Source organism: Hypanus sabinus, chromosome 10 (genome assembly GCF_030144855.1).
Source record: "Hypanus sabinus isolate sHypSab1 chromosome 10, sHypSab1.hap1, whole genome shotgun sequence".
Classification (NCBI taxonomy): domain Eukaryota; kingdom Metazoa; phylum Chordata; class Chondrichthyes; order Myliobatiformes; family Dasyatidae; genus Hypanus; species Hypanus sabinus.
This window is the reverse complement of record NC_082715.1, coordinates 65646210-65660181: the sequence shown is the minus strand read 5'-3', so window position 1 is coordinate 65660181 and position 13972 is coordinate 65646210. Positions and strand designations below refer to the sequence as shown.

Genomic DNA, 13972 nt, shown 5'->3' with positions numbered 1-13972 from the left:
ATAAAGAGGGCCAGGTCAGATCCCACAAATGCACTAGAAGAAGTTGCCCTTATTATGCAGGAGCAGAAGTAAAAGAGTTTTTCCTGATCTAGGTAGGGTCCTACAGCAGCAGAGAAAAAAAGAGTTTGTCCTGGTCCAGGTTGGATCTCATGGGGGCATGGTAAGAGTAAGTTAAAAGAAAGAATTACAAAATGTGTGTGTGTACACCCTGATTGTCTGTATGTGAATCTTAGTATGAAATTTCCTTGTGCCAGACCTCCAAAGGACCTTGTTAATGTGCATGTTTGTACATTATGGACCATAAAGCTTTATATCCAGTATAGTTGGAATGGACTTAAATGAGTATCTGCAGACATTCTCAGAGAAATGAAAATCAGAGAAGACTGTAGGATGGCCTGTGTTTGTTCAGTTGAGATGTGAAATAGAAAAGAACATCAGGTGGACCCTGTTAAAAAGCAGAGAAAGTGAAGAAGAAAAAGACAAAGAAGGAATAGCCAAAGGATAATAGAGTCTATTTCAGTGTTTGGGGGAAAGAACTGGCACTAGACTCAGGGGATGAAGAGGATGACTATAACCAGTTGTACTCTAGCCTTCCCCAAGCATGGTTTTAACAAAGCCCTTGCCAAGTACTCATCTTGAGTACTTGATGAGACCGATTTCAGCTGGTGCCTTGCCACTCACTGGTGGAGGCTCCCAATAACATTATGGGAGAAGGGAGGCGGAGAGGTACAGAGGGGATGAGTGACTTTTTGATTTAAATGATATAGTAGGAGCTCTAAGAAAATATTTTGTCACCCTCTAGTTTAACATAAGATACACAGTGTTGAAGAAAACACAATGATGTTAATCAGAATGAAGAACCTCTGCATTAAGTGCTTTCAGAAGTATTCCAGATAAAGTTTAGAACTGGGGACTCCCATCCTAATACACATTATGTTATTGTAAATAAATTGCAACCTAGGTTAAAGGAAACATGTATTGTTACTTGTGTGAGATGAAAAGAATTGAGTAAAATTCCAAGTGTTTCACAATATTTCCAAAAGCAATTACGAAATCAAAGGATAAAAACTGTAAGGGAATTGACGACAATATTTCCGTGAGACCTCCCTGCTGCTCCACTATAGCATCTGGGCAATATGATAGATTGTTTCAAAAGTATTATGGCAGCCATCCTACTATTTGAATGTGCAGTACTTTAACTTACATTTTTGTTTTATATGTAACTAAAATGTTGGTGACCAAATTTTGGCTTGCCATTACCAGATTAAATTCTGTTTGTGTGACCCACTTGTGAGTGGTATTGTTTTTGTTTTGAACAGCATATACTGTATATATTTAGATAATGTTATTCTAAATGTATGTTTTTATAGTCCTTTGAATCAGCAAACATAGAAATGGGGCAGCAGACATGCTAGGGGTAAAAGGCAAGGATGTCTTCATGGGCATGTTTTGTTATGGATAACCTGACTACTGGGTTGGAAGATGCCATCAGTTGCAAGGCAACTTTAATAACAGTTTCCACCTCCACTGTCACCAGCACCCTAGGCTACACCGTTTACTTTAAATAATCCATTCCCAAACTGCACTTGAAGAATTTGTATGATTATAACTCTGCCTGCTGTAAAACACTACAAGATGTAAGTCCGCAGATAATCTTTCTTTGATGGCTTTTCCTCACACTCTGATACTGAAAAAAATTTAGTGGAAAATTTTGATGGCGATGTGGTTTGTTTACCTCATATGGCAGCTGAGGATATACAACTACCTTCCCTCTTGTTCCACTCACTAGCTGTATCTGTTTTCCCTTAACAAAAGCCAGCATCCTTGCAGCCGGTGCTGCTGTAAACATTTACACTGAATATCATTTTGCCTTAGGAGTAGCACATGACTGTGGACAGTTCTAGAAAGTTCAAGGGTTTCTCACCTCTTAGTGAACTCTGATAAAACACGGTGAATTAACCATGAATCTGTTGTCTTCTTTTCAATTACCTACTGCAATTGTTAGAAAATGTGCAGCTCACAATAATGGGAATGTTGAAATGACCAGAAGGATCAAATGAGCAGACTTGTTTGCCAGGGCAGAAGAAGTGTATTCTCATGGCCACATGGCACCCCAGTGTGGTCAGCTGCCAAGACTTTCCAAATTCTTTTAATGAATGAGTACAATTACATAGTGATACTTCAAAGGCTGAAGGGAATTTATCAACTAAAGAATGATGGATGTAATCACAAAATGAGAGATTCTCAACTCCAGCAAGAAAAGTAGCAGCAACTGTATGATTTGCCAAAGGCATGATCCTGAAAGACAGTGCCAGTTTCTGTCATTGCTACAGACAGATCATTTGTGCTTTCCCAAAAAAGACTTTATTCCATTACCTAAATGTGTTGTTTATGACTATGTATGTGCTATTGTCTTTGTTGAAGCTTATCAAACTCATAGAAGTGATGCTGTAGCTGTGGTTAAATCTTTGATGAGCAAAATGTATTCCTTGATTTGGGATCCCTGAGAAAATCTGAAGTGATAATGGTCCTCACTTTACTAATGGTTCTCAGTTGACAAAACGCTTGCAGGGTAGGCATTATTTCATCCATCCTTACCACCCTCAATCTTACAGGACAACTGAAAGACAGAATGGGGTTAGATAGAAATGCGGATTGGCTAAATGAGACCAAGCTAAGATGGCCAGAGTACTTCTACTGGCCCACATGATGAAGTGCTGCATTCCAAACCATGAAACAGCACAATCTCCACAGGAGATAATATTGGAACATTTCATGCACTTGCCAGTCACTTGTCTCTTTTTGGTAAAATAGATGGACAGCCATAAAATGATTGAAAGTATGTTGCAGTATTGTGTAACACTGACATAAGCCCTTGGGAATTTCCATCAACAGGTACTTGAAGTGCAGAATATGGTGCTAGCTGCGTAATGTCAGACCTACCAACTGAGATTGGGTACTGGTGTGATCATACCAATGAAAGATCTGCACTGAGCCACAGTGGGAAGGCTCCTTTCAAATACTGCTACCTATATGTAATGCTCTAAAGATCCAAGGGAAGTCGATGAGGGTCCATACAGTGCACATTAAGGCAGTAGTATTACAAGACAAGGGAAATAGCCAGAAAAACCTTGATGTCAAGGACTGACTAATTGAACTTTTGGACACTATGGCTTATGACATGAAGTAATCACTATGCATTATACATAGGCTTTGAATAGTCTGTGCATCTGCATTCTGCCTAAGAACAGAACTACCTCAAGACTTTAACACTTCTTACACTTTATCATAGTTACAAATATGCTCACATACTCATCGGTCAGATTGTTGGGTATATTAATAGAGAGTCCATACATTCAGAAGGTGGCTTAAACCTATACTCTGAATCATAGGGAGTTACTAGAGCTGTAAAGTGAGCATGTTACTGCACCACCCATAGAAATGACTCTTGCCAATGAAAACTGCTTTGAAGGATGGTATCAGTCTTTTTGCAATGGACTGCATAATGTGCCTGCTCTGTAGCTATTTGGGGTGAGTCTGTAAGTACTATGGGATAGAACTAGATTTAAAAAACTGAACTGCAGTGTCTTTACTACTGATGATTCTCCAAACCCTGTTTTAGTACTTTTTGAGCGTTTGGCTTCCAGGTCTGCTATTGGCTGCCAAAGGTAGAACTTCAAAAATGGGATCTTTGCCCTGAACCAAAGCCATGGAGGAGTTATTGTTATCTGGTTGATGTAGTACTATATACTGTATTTAATCTGCTATATATATGGGGCTGCTATCAAAGGACTAGAGAGACCGAGCATTTCTGTGGGAATGGATAACATCCCAAGGAGAATGCTTAGGATGTGTGCAGCACAACAGGCGGGTGTGTTTACAGACATTTTCAATCTCTCCCTCTCCCAGGGAAGAGTACCTTCCTGCTTCAAAATATACACCATTGTCCCTGTATCAAAAAACACCAAGGTAACATGTCTGGACAACTGGTGTCCTGTCGCACTCACCTCAATAATAAGCAAATGCTTTGAGAGGCTGGCAAGGATTACACCTGCAGCCTGCTACCACCCACACTGGGCCCCCTACGATTCACCTACCGACACAACCGACTGACAGATGACACAATAGTCACTGCTCTACAAACCATTCTTACATGTCTGAAGAAAGGTGCTTATGTGAGAATGCTGTTCTTGGACCATAGTTCAGCATTCAACAACGTAGTTCCATCCCGGATCGACAAGAAGCTCAGAGACCTCAGCCTTGACCCTACCTTGTGCAGCTGGATCCTGGACTTCCTGGCAGATCATCAGCAGATTGCAAGAGTGGGCTGATTCACCTCCAACCCACGGACTCTCCATACAGGAGCCCCTCAGGGCTGTGTACTAAGTCTCCTCTTTTACCCCCTGTATAACCATGACTGTATCGCCACCCACAGCTCCAATCTGCTAATTAAATTTGCCGATGATACCACATTGATTGACCTTATCTCAAACAATAGCAAGGTGGCCTGCAGGGAAGAAGTCATCTCTCTGACACAGTGGTGTCAAGAAAACAACCTCTCCCTCAATGTCACAAAAACAAAGGAGCTGATTGTGGATTACAGGAGGAATGGAAATGGGCTAACCCCTGTTGACATCAATGGATCTGCGGTTGAGAGGGTAAACAGCTTCAATTTCCTCGTCATCCACATCACCAAGGGCTTCACATGGTCTGTGCACACCAGCTGTGTGGTGAAAAAGGCACAATAGTGCCTCTTTCACCTCAGACGGTTGAGAAAGTTTGATAAGGGCCCCCAGATCCTAAAAACTTTCTACAGGGGCACAATTGAGAGCATTCTGACTTGCTGCATCACTGCCTGGTATGAGACCTGTACCTCCCTTAATCGCAGGACTCTGCAGAGAGTGATGCGGACAGCTCAGCGCATCGGTAGTTGTGAACTTCCCATGATTCAGGACATTTACAAGGACAGGTGTGTAATACAGGCTCGCAGGATCACTGGGGACCCAAGTCATCTCAACCACAATCTATTCCAGCTACTTCCATCTAGCAAGTGGTCCCACAGTATAAAAGCCAGGACCAACAGGCTCCGGGCCAGCTTCTTCCACCAGGCCATCAGACTGATGAACTCATGCTGGTTTGAGTGTATTCTATATTACATTAACTGTTCTATTTATTATGAATTACTATAATTGCACATTTTGATGGAGATGTAACATAAAGATTTTTACTCCTCATGTTCAATTCCCCTCTAGTGTTCCCATTCTGGGGATGTGCCAGACTAGCTTGTGAAAGTATTAACACAGCTTCAATGCTGCTGGAAAAACTGGCTTACTGATGCAGCCTTAACTCTACATATCACAATCCAGGCCATCAGTGGTGGCTATCTGCCTTGTGGTTCTTGTGCTATTTATATTATTCATTTTTATCTCTTGTCTGAAATGACTCTGTGGAGTGATGGCCCATAGAGCAGCTGCCTCCATACCCCTGGTGAAACTGTCACAGAGTTTTAGGGACTCTATGCTGGTAAAATTTAGTAAGATTAGTTGTCCCCCACAAGACAAAAAAGAGATAGTGTGCAAGTTCTTGTAAGACAAGTGTAAACTTAATATCTAGGCAAAGATAGTTTGCAGATAGAGTGCAGACAGCCCAGGCAAGAAAGTTCTTTGAAGAGCGCAGTTGCCCTATGTATACCAGATTCCCAGAACCATTTTGACACTGCAGACAAAATAAGGAAATATTGAAAGGATGCAAAACACAGAAACCAACTAAGAAACAATTGCTTTACTGAATTCAAAGTATCATTGATGGTTAGCTTGTAGTTTCTATTGATCTTTATCACCTGTATTGTGAATGACAATTGATCTTGCAAGTAAGAAATTCAAACATACATATTTTATCAAATGGTCAATATCCATAACTGCCAGTCAATTTTGTATGAAACTGGCATTTCTTTGTTCACTATTAAGAACAGTGTGATAACAAGAGCCATGTTGTTCTCTTTGTTCATAAGTAATATAGAGTTGTCTGGACGCTGAAGCAGGGACCCAATCGCAAACCAAGTACTGTGCACACTGTGATATTTACTGAGTAGCAAATCCAGAGGAGCAACCAAGTCAGTGTCAAAGTTCAGATACGAATGCTGGAAAGGCTCAGGAAAACTCACTGGCACAATCTGGCAACAAACAACTGAAAACACAGGACTGAAATACCCTGAGCAATAAACAGACAGGCAAATGATAGGTGGAGCACCATGAGACACAGGTGGCAGCAAAACAGTTAATAATGAGAAACAGGTGAGTGGCGGAGTAGTCAGTAATACAGGGGCCAGAGTAGAGCAGGAGCAGAGACACGAGCACATGGGGCATGAAAACAAACAAGAGCACATGGCAACACAAAACCACAGAATGATGGCTGGGGGAAAACACACAAAAAGCCAGAGCTCAACTGGAGGTACTGACAAAAGTATAATTGAGGAATGAGTGTGTGTGTTTCAGGGTCCAGTTAATCATCGATGAACAGGTTCACTGGCCTATAATATCCTGTCTTATTCTTTGAGTCTTTCTTGAACAATGGGATAACATTAGCTATTCTGGCACCACACACATGGCTAAAAATGTTTTAAAAACTTCTACCAGAGCCCCTACAATTTCTTCACTATCCTTCCACAAAGCACAAGGGGACATCATGTCAGGCTCAGGGGATTTATTCACCTTAATTTGTCTCATGAAAGCAAGCACCTCTTCTGTAATCCATATATAGTCCATGAACATGCTACTGTTTTGCCTCTGTGCCCATCTCCTGAGTAACTATAGGCACAAAAAAATCTACTTAAGGTCTTGCACAGAATGCTGGTGGAACGCAGCAGGTCAGGCAGCACCTATAGGGAGAAGCGCTGTCGACATTTCGGGCCAAGACCCTTCGTCAGGACTAACTGAAAGGAAAGGTAGTAAGAGATTTGGGAGTAGGAGAGGAAAGGGAAAATGAGAAATGATAGGAGAAGACCGGAGGGGGTGGGGCGAAGCTGAGAGCCGTAAAGGTGATTGGCAAAAGGGTTACAGAGCTAGAGAAGATAGATCATGGGACCGGAAGCCTAGGGAGAAAGAAAGGGGGAGGGGAGCACCAGAGGGAGATGGAGATCAGGCAGAGTGATGGGCAGAAAGAAAGGGAAAAAATTAAATATATCAGGGATGTGGTAAGAAGGGGTGGAGGGGCATTAACAGAAGTTAGAGAAGTCAATGTTCATGCCATCAGGTTGGATGTTACCCTGCCGGTATATAAGGTGTTGTTCCTACAACCCGAGTGTGGCTTCATCTTGAAAGTAGAGGAGGCCATGGATAGACATATCAGAATGGGAATGGGACGTCGAATTAAAATGTGTGGCCACTGGGAGATCCTGCTTTCTCTGGCAGACAAAGTGTAGGTGTTCAGCAAAACGGTCTCCCAGTCTGCATCGGGCCTCACCAATATATAAAAGGCCACACTGGGAGCACCGGACGCAGTATACCACACCAGCCAACTCACAGGTGAAGTGAACCTAAGGGACACTTAGTGTCTCGGCCCGAAACATTGACAGCACTTCTCCCTATAGATGCTGCCTGACCTGCTGTGTTCCACCAGCATTTTGTGTGTATCGCTCAAATTTCCAGCATCTGTAGATTTCCTCCTGGTTACTTAAGATCTCCATTGCTTTCAGCTCCATACATAGATGATTATGCTGACCTTCAAGTGAGCCAATTTTGTCTTTTTCTATCCTTTTTGCTCTTAACATATCTGTAGAAGCCCTTAGGATTCTGCTTCACCTTGTCTACCAGAAGAAGCTCTTACCTTTTAACCCTTCTTATTTCTCGCTTACATTTCTTATGCTCCTCAAGAGCCTCAGTTGTTCCTTGCTGCCTAACCTGCTATGTGTGGTGAACTATGTGTGCCTGTCTGGACATGCTTCCTGCTGACTGCTCCTGTGGCTCCTCCCACAGGCCCCTGTATAAAGGCGATCGAGGTCTGATGCTCGGCCTCAGTCTCCAGGATGTAGTATGATGGTCACTCACTGCTTGTTCCTTCTTCCAGTCAATAAAGCCGATATCTCGACTTTACGTCTCAGAGTGAGTTATTGATGATGCATCAATTTTATTGACTGGAAGTTTTAAAACATGGAATCCGTTTTACATTTGGAAAGGTTGGATTTGGACCCTCAAGACCCTGAAGCAGCTCATGCTTTTGAACTCTGGCTTGCATGCTTCCAATCATACTTGGAGGAGGTTTGTGCAACTGACCCTGCCGTTATGCACAGAATTCTCCTCTCGAGGGTCACCCCAAAAGTTTATTCCATTATCCGGGACCTGCCAACCTACGATGGGGCACTGGACATCCTCAAAAGACAGTACCTGTGGCCGGTGAACACCGTCTACGCAAGACATCGTTTAGCTACCCGGCGACAGCGGCCTGGAGAATCGAGCGCCGAGTTTCTCCGAGCACTACAGACACTCGTCCGAACTTGTGACTGCAAGACACTCACGGAGAAACAGCATGCGGAGCTGCTAGTACGAGACGCCTTTGTGACAGGACTGAGGTCAGTGTACGTGCGCCAGCGGCTGCTGGAAAAAGCCGATCTTACCTTACACTAGGCGATCGAGATGGCCAACGCTCTGGAAGCTGCTCTGCACAACGCTAACGCTGTCCAGTCACGTGATTCCCCGCCGGTTCCGTGGACACCTCAGACCCCGCCACTGCTGGCTCCCAGGAGCGAATTCACCAACGCCACTGCCAGTCGCAATTCCACGAGCTCCCCGAACCCAACCACGGCTGCAGCCCGTCAGAAGCCCATGCTTTCTGTGGACTCAAAAAGCACCCCCAAAACGCTGCCCAGCGCGAGAAGCGACCTGCTCCAGCTGCGGAAAGCGGGGCCATTTTGCCAAGGTCTGTAAGTCTAAACTATGAGTGGAGTGCAGCGCTGCGGGTGAGACGTGGGGGCTGCCATCTTTGTCGGCGTCAGCACGCCCCGCCCCCGACCCTCCGATGCTTACCGGGTACCCTGACGGTTCAACTCTGGCCACTGTAATTCTCGACCAAAGCGCCCCACACCAGATTGCAAGGTCCATGATGGACATCCTGGTGGAGGGGCACAGGACTAGATGCCTGTTTGATACGGGCAGCACTGAGAGTTTTATTCACCAGGACACAGTGCAACGCTGTGGACTTGCAACACGGCCGGTAAGTCGGAGGATCAATTTGGCTTCTGGGTCGCATTCCGCAGACATCCGGGCGGGTTGTGTAGCGACATTGGTGGTGCAAGGCACAGAATATCGGAACTTTGCGCTACTGGTCATGCCTCAACTGTGCGCACCTGTGCTATTGGGGCTGGACTTCCAGAGCCATCTTGAAAGTGTGACTATGGTATATGACGGGCCCCTCCCACCACTCACTGTCCGGAATCCTCAGTTTTGTGGGACTTCATCACTACTGACCACACACACACACATGGCTCCACACATCCCATCCAGCACCATGCCGACAGCTGCACTACCGACACCATTTGCAGTCTCTCCACCCTCAAGGTACCTCCCCCACCGCTGTTCTCCAACCTGACCCCCGACCGTAAACCTGTGGCAACTAAAAGCAGGAGGTACAGCGCGGGGGACAGGGTCTTCATTCAGTCAGAGGTGCAGCGACTGCTCAGGGAGGGGATCATTGAGCCAAGCACAAGCCCTTGGAGGGCCCAGGTGGTTGTTGTTTGGACTGGGCAGAAAAATAGGATGGTGGTGGACTACAGTCAAACCATCAATAGGTTCATGCAGCTTGACGCGTACCCCCAACCCGCATCGCGGATATGGTCAACCAGATAGCTCAGTACAAGGTGTACTCGACAATAGATCTGAAATCCGCTTATCACCAGCTCCCCATCCGCCCACAGGACTGCCCCTACACCACCTTTGAGGCAGGCGGCAGGCTCTATCACTTCCTGCGCGTCCCTTTCGGTGTCACGAATGGTGTCTCTGTCTTCCAGAGGAAAATGGACCAGATAGTGGACCAGTACCAACTGAAGGCCACCTTTCCCTATCTGAATAACATCACCATCTGTGGTCATGACTGGCCAGATCACAACGCCAACCTCCAACGATTTCTCCAAGTGGCCGCAGCTCTGAACCTTACTTATAACAGGGACAAGTGTGTGTTCGGAACCACCCGCCTTGCTATCCTTGGGTATGTCGTGGAAAACGGGGTCGTTGGCCCTGATCCCGACCGTATGCGCCCCCTGTTAGAACTCCCTCTTCCCACCACTCTCAAAGCCCTCAGACAGTGCCTGGGTTTTTTTTTCCTATTAAGCCCAATGGATCCCCCATTACGCAGACAAGGCCCGCCCCCTAGTCAAGTCTACCACTTTTCCCCTCTCTGCTGAGGCCTGCATGGCCTTCAGCTGCATTAAAGAGGACATTGCCAAAGCTACGATGCATGCGGTGGACGAGACCATTCCCTTCCAAGTGGAGTGTGACGCCTCCGATTTCGCTCTGGCTGCTACCCTCAATCAGGCAAGCAGGCCAGTAGCATCCTTTTCTCGTACCCTTCAAGGCCCTGAAATTCTGCACTCCACGGTGGAGAAAGAAGCCCAGGCCATAGTGGAAGCTATTAGGCACTGGAGGCACTATCTCGCCAGCAAAAGGTTCACCTTGCGGACCAACCAGCGCTCAGTTGCGTTCATGCTCAGCAACCAACAGCGGGGCAAAATCAAAAATGATAAGATTTTGCGGTGGATAATAGAACTCTCCACCTACAACTATGATATCCTGTACCGGCCTAGCAGGCTCAATGAGCCCCCTGATGCCCTATCCCAGGGAACATGTGCTAGCACACAGCTCGACCAGCTGTACGCCCTTCATGCACAACTTTGCCATCCGGGGGTCACCCGATTTTACCATTTTGTGAAAGCTCGGAACCTGCCGTACTCCCTGGAGGACATCGGGACGATGACCAGGGACTGCCAAATTTGCACTGAGTGCAAACCACACTTCTACCGTCCTGACACGGCGCAACTTGTCAAGGCCACCCACCCTTTTGAGCGACTGAGTGTTGACTTTAAGGGCCCCCTTCCCTCCACTGACTGCAATGTCTATTTTCTCAATGTTATCAACGAGTACTCACAGTTCCCCTTTGCCATTCCCTGCCCCGACACCACTGCCACATCTGTCATAAAAGCCCTGCGCCAGCTCTTCACTCTGTTCGGGTATCCCTGCTATATCCACAGTGATAGACGGTCCTCCTTTATGAGTGACGAGCTGCGCCAGTACCTGCTAGCTAGGGGCATTGCTACCAGTCGGACCACGAGTTATAATCCCCGGGGTAATGGACAGGTGGAGCGGGAGAATGCCACGGTGTGGAAGGCCACACTTTTAGCCCTTAAGTCAAAAGGGTTGCCGGTCTCTCGATGGCAGGAGGTCCTCCCTGAGGCACTCCACTCTATCCGCTCTCTGTTATGTACGTCCACCAATGCCACCCCTCACAAACGCCTATTCTCTTTTCACAGGAAGTCTGTCACTGGGACCACCCTACCAGTTTGGCTGACGACCCAGGGGCCAGTGCTGCACCGGAAACTTATGAGGAGTACTAAATACTCCCCGCTGGTCGAGAGGGTTCACCTTCTACACGCGAACCCCCAGTATGCCTACGTGGTCTTACCTGATGGGCGGGAGGACACGGTCTCCATCCGCGACCTGGCGCCCGCAGGTGCAGCAGACCACTACCCTGAACACTCTCCGGTAACTATGAACCCTGTACTTGTGGCGACACCGTGCTCACCAGGCCCTACACAGACTCCTCACAAAACTTATATACCGGGCGTTTCGTACGCATATATATCAGGCACATGCATGAGCTGGAACCAGCACAACCTCCATCTCCTGTGCAATCACCAATGTCGCCAGCATCTGTGCAATCACAGCCGGTGCTACGTAGATCGCAGCGACAGATTCGACCACCTGATAGACTTGACCTGTAAGAAACTTCGCCACATGGGGACGCTTTTAAACAAAGTGGGGGTGAATGTGGTGAACTGCGTGTGCCTGTCTGGACACGTCCCCTGCTGAATGCTCCTGTGGCTCCTCCCACAGGCCCCTGTATAAAGGCGATTGAGGTCTGATGCTCGGCCTCAGTCTCCAGGATGTAGTATGATGGTCACTCCCTGCTGGTTCCTTCTTCCAGTCAATAAAAGCCGATATCTCGCCTTTACGTCTCAGAGTGAGTTATTGATGGTGCATCACTATGCACTTCCTTTTTAATCAGGGTCTCAATGTCCCTCAAATCAAGGTTCCCAATGCCTGTTGGTCTTGCCTTTTTATTCAAACAGGAACACACAACAAAGTTCACTCAAACAATATTAATTTGATTTGGGCTAATGTTAACATAAACCTTCCTACGCAGGGAAGCTATTATATCCTGTGTCAGTGACTTCCTTTTGGAACTCTGCACTCAGAAAGCACTTGTTCCTAGTTTTGTCTCTTTGGTGACGTACATATACTTTGATCAATTTTGTACTTCATTTTGCTTTTGCAAGCAAAGTGATATTGTTCTCAAATGTCAAATTACAGTTCCTTAATCTGATTTACTGTTGTTGTGTGAAGCAATATTACCGTTTCGCTTGTTGCTTTCTCAGGCACTACTTTTTAATCTTGATCTCTGTGCTACTGTTGGAACACCTCCAGCACGACATTCTCACCACTGCTGGTCTGCACCCTGAACTATGCATTTTTTTCCAAGTGTGGCACAGAGCATCGTCTTTGGCCATCAATGAGGCCCAATGCCAGCAGGATCTCTCCACATGCAAGTGGTTAATTTGCTGTGCAACTATTTGACAACCAATGAGACCAAACTCCTGCTGAAGTTGAATGTGTGCAGTTTTCTATGACATTACAATTTATCCAAAATTACTTAGGACTCAATCCTGTTTTAAAAAAAAAGTAAAGATTTGCAAAAAAACATAAGCCACACAGACACAGAGGGAGAGAGGCATCTCCTGTTCATTTTAATGGATAATGATTTAATAGGGCATGATTTGGGTGAATTTCTCAGCCTACTGGTGCTGCATTGTTGGAATCTGCAGAGAATTAGAATCAGGTTTATTATCACTGGCATATGTTGTGTATTTTTTAAACTTGGTGGTAGCAGTACAATGCAGTACATGGTAAGTATAGATAAATAAATGAATATAAAATAGTTAAATTAGCAGTAGTGCAAAAACAGAAACAACTGAGGTCCCAATGAGGATCTTGGCTGACTGGATTTCCAGCATCTGCAGATGTTCTCTTATTCGAGGTAGTATTCATAGGTTCAATGTCCATTTAGAAATCAGATGGCAATGGGAAAGAAGCTGTTCCTGAATCACTGGGTGTGTGCCTTCAGGCTTCTGTACCTCCTTCCTGATAGTAGCATTGAGAAGAGGGCATGTCCTTGGTGATCAGGGTCCTTAATAATGGATGCTGCCTTTCCGAGGCACCGCTCCTTAAAGATATATTGGGCACTATCGAGGCCAGTACAGCACAAATGTCATGTGGCAAGTGCTTTGCTGAGCATTACCTGTGTTGTAGCCACTTGGAGAAAACATGCAGTTCTTCCGAACCAGAGCTAATAACAAACAAAGGATGGGAGCCATACAGTAATTGTGTATAAGAGAGTATAGATCCTCCAATATTGGGTTAGCAGAGAGGTTGAGATGCAGCTGAACCCCAGGCTGTAGAAACGCAGTGACAAGTTGGTTCCTCTGTGATTGAGGAGAATCCTAGGGGCATTTTTGAAAGAGGTAATAAATCATTGTGATAAACCATGCATTAAAAAAGGCATCAGTAGAACTTCATCACCACAAGTAATACTAAAATTAAGATCCCTCCTGGAACAGAAAATAGAAAACTTGGTTCTCTTCACAGTGTTCAGAAATATAATTACGTTCTCAGTTTGAAAACTTCAGAGCCCCAACCCTCTGTAATTTATT

General features: G+C 45.6%; 1 protein-coding gene across 1 annotated transcript; it reads left to right on the top strand.

Annotated features, from left to right (window-relative positions):
• Nucleotides 1–8209: 8209 nt before the first annotated feature.
• On the top strand, nt 8210–12129 carry LOC132400298 (uncharacterized). The gene is made up of 2 exons (XM_059981261.1): nt 8210–10197; nt 11516–12129. The coding sequence occupies exons 1-2, from the start codon at nt 9824–9826 to the stop codon at nt 12072–12074; spliced, it is 933 nt and encodes a 310-aa protein (XP_059837244.1). The 5' UTR covers nt 8210–9823; the 3' UTR covers nt 12075–12129.
• Nucleotides 12130–13972: the final 1843 nt, after the last annotated feature.

Coding starts and splice junctions, on each gene's coding strand:
- LOC132400298 (XM_059981261.1), top strand. CDS start 9,824: ATGGTCAACCAGATAGCTCAGTACAAGGTGTACTCGACAATAGATCTG. Junction 10,198..11,515: donor ACCCGCCTTGCTATCCTTGG/GTATGTCGTGGA, acceptor CTCTTTTCACAG/GAAGTCTGTCACTGGGACCA.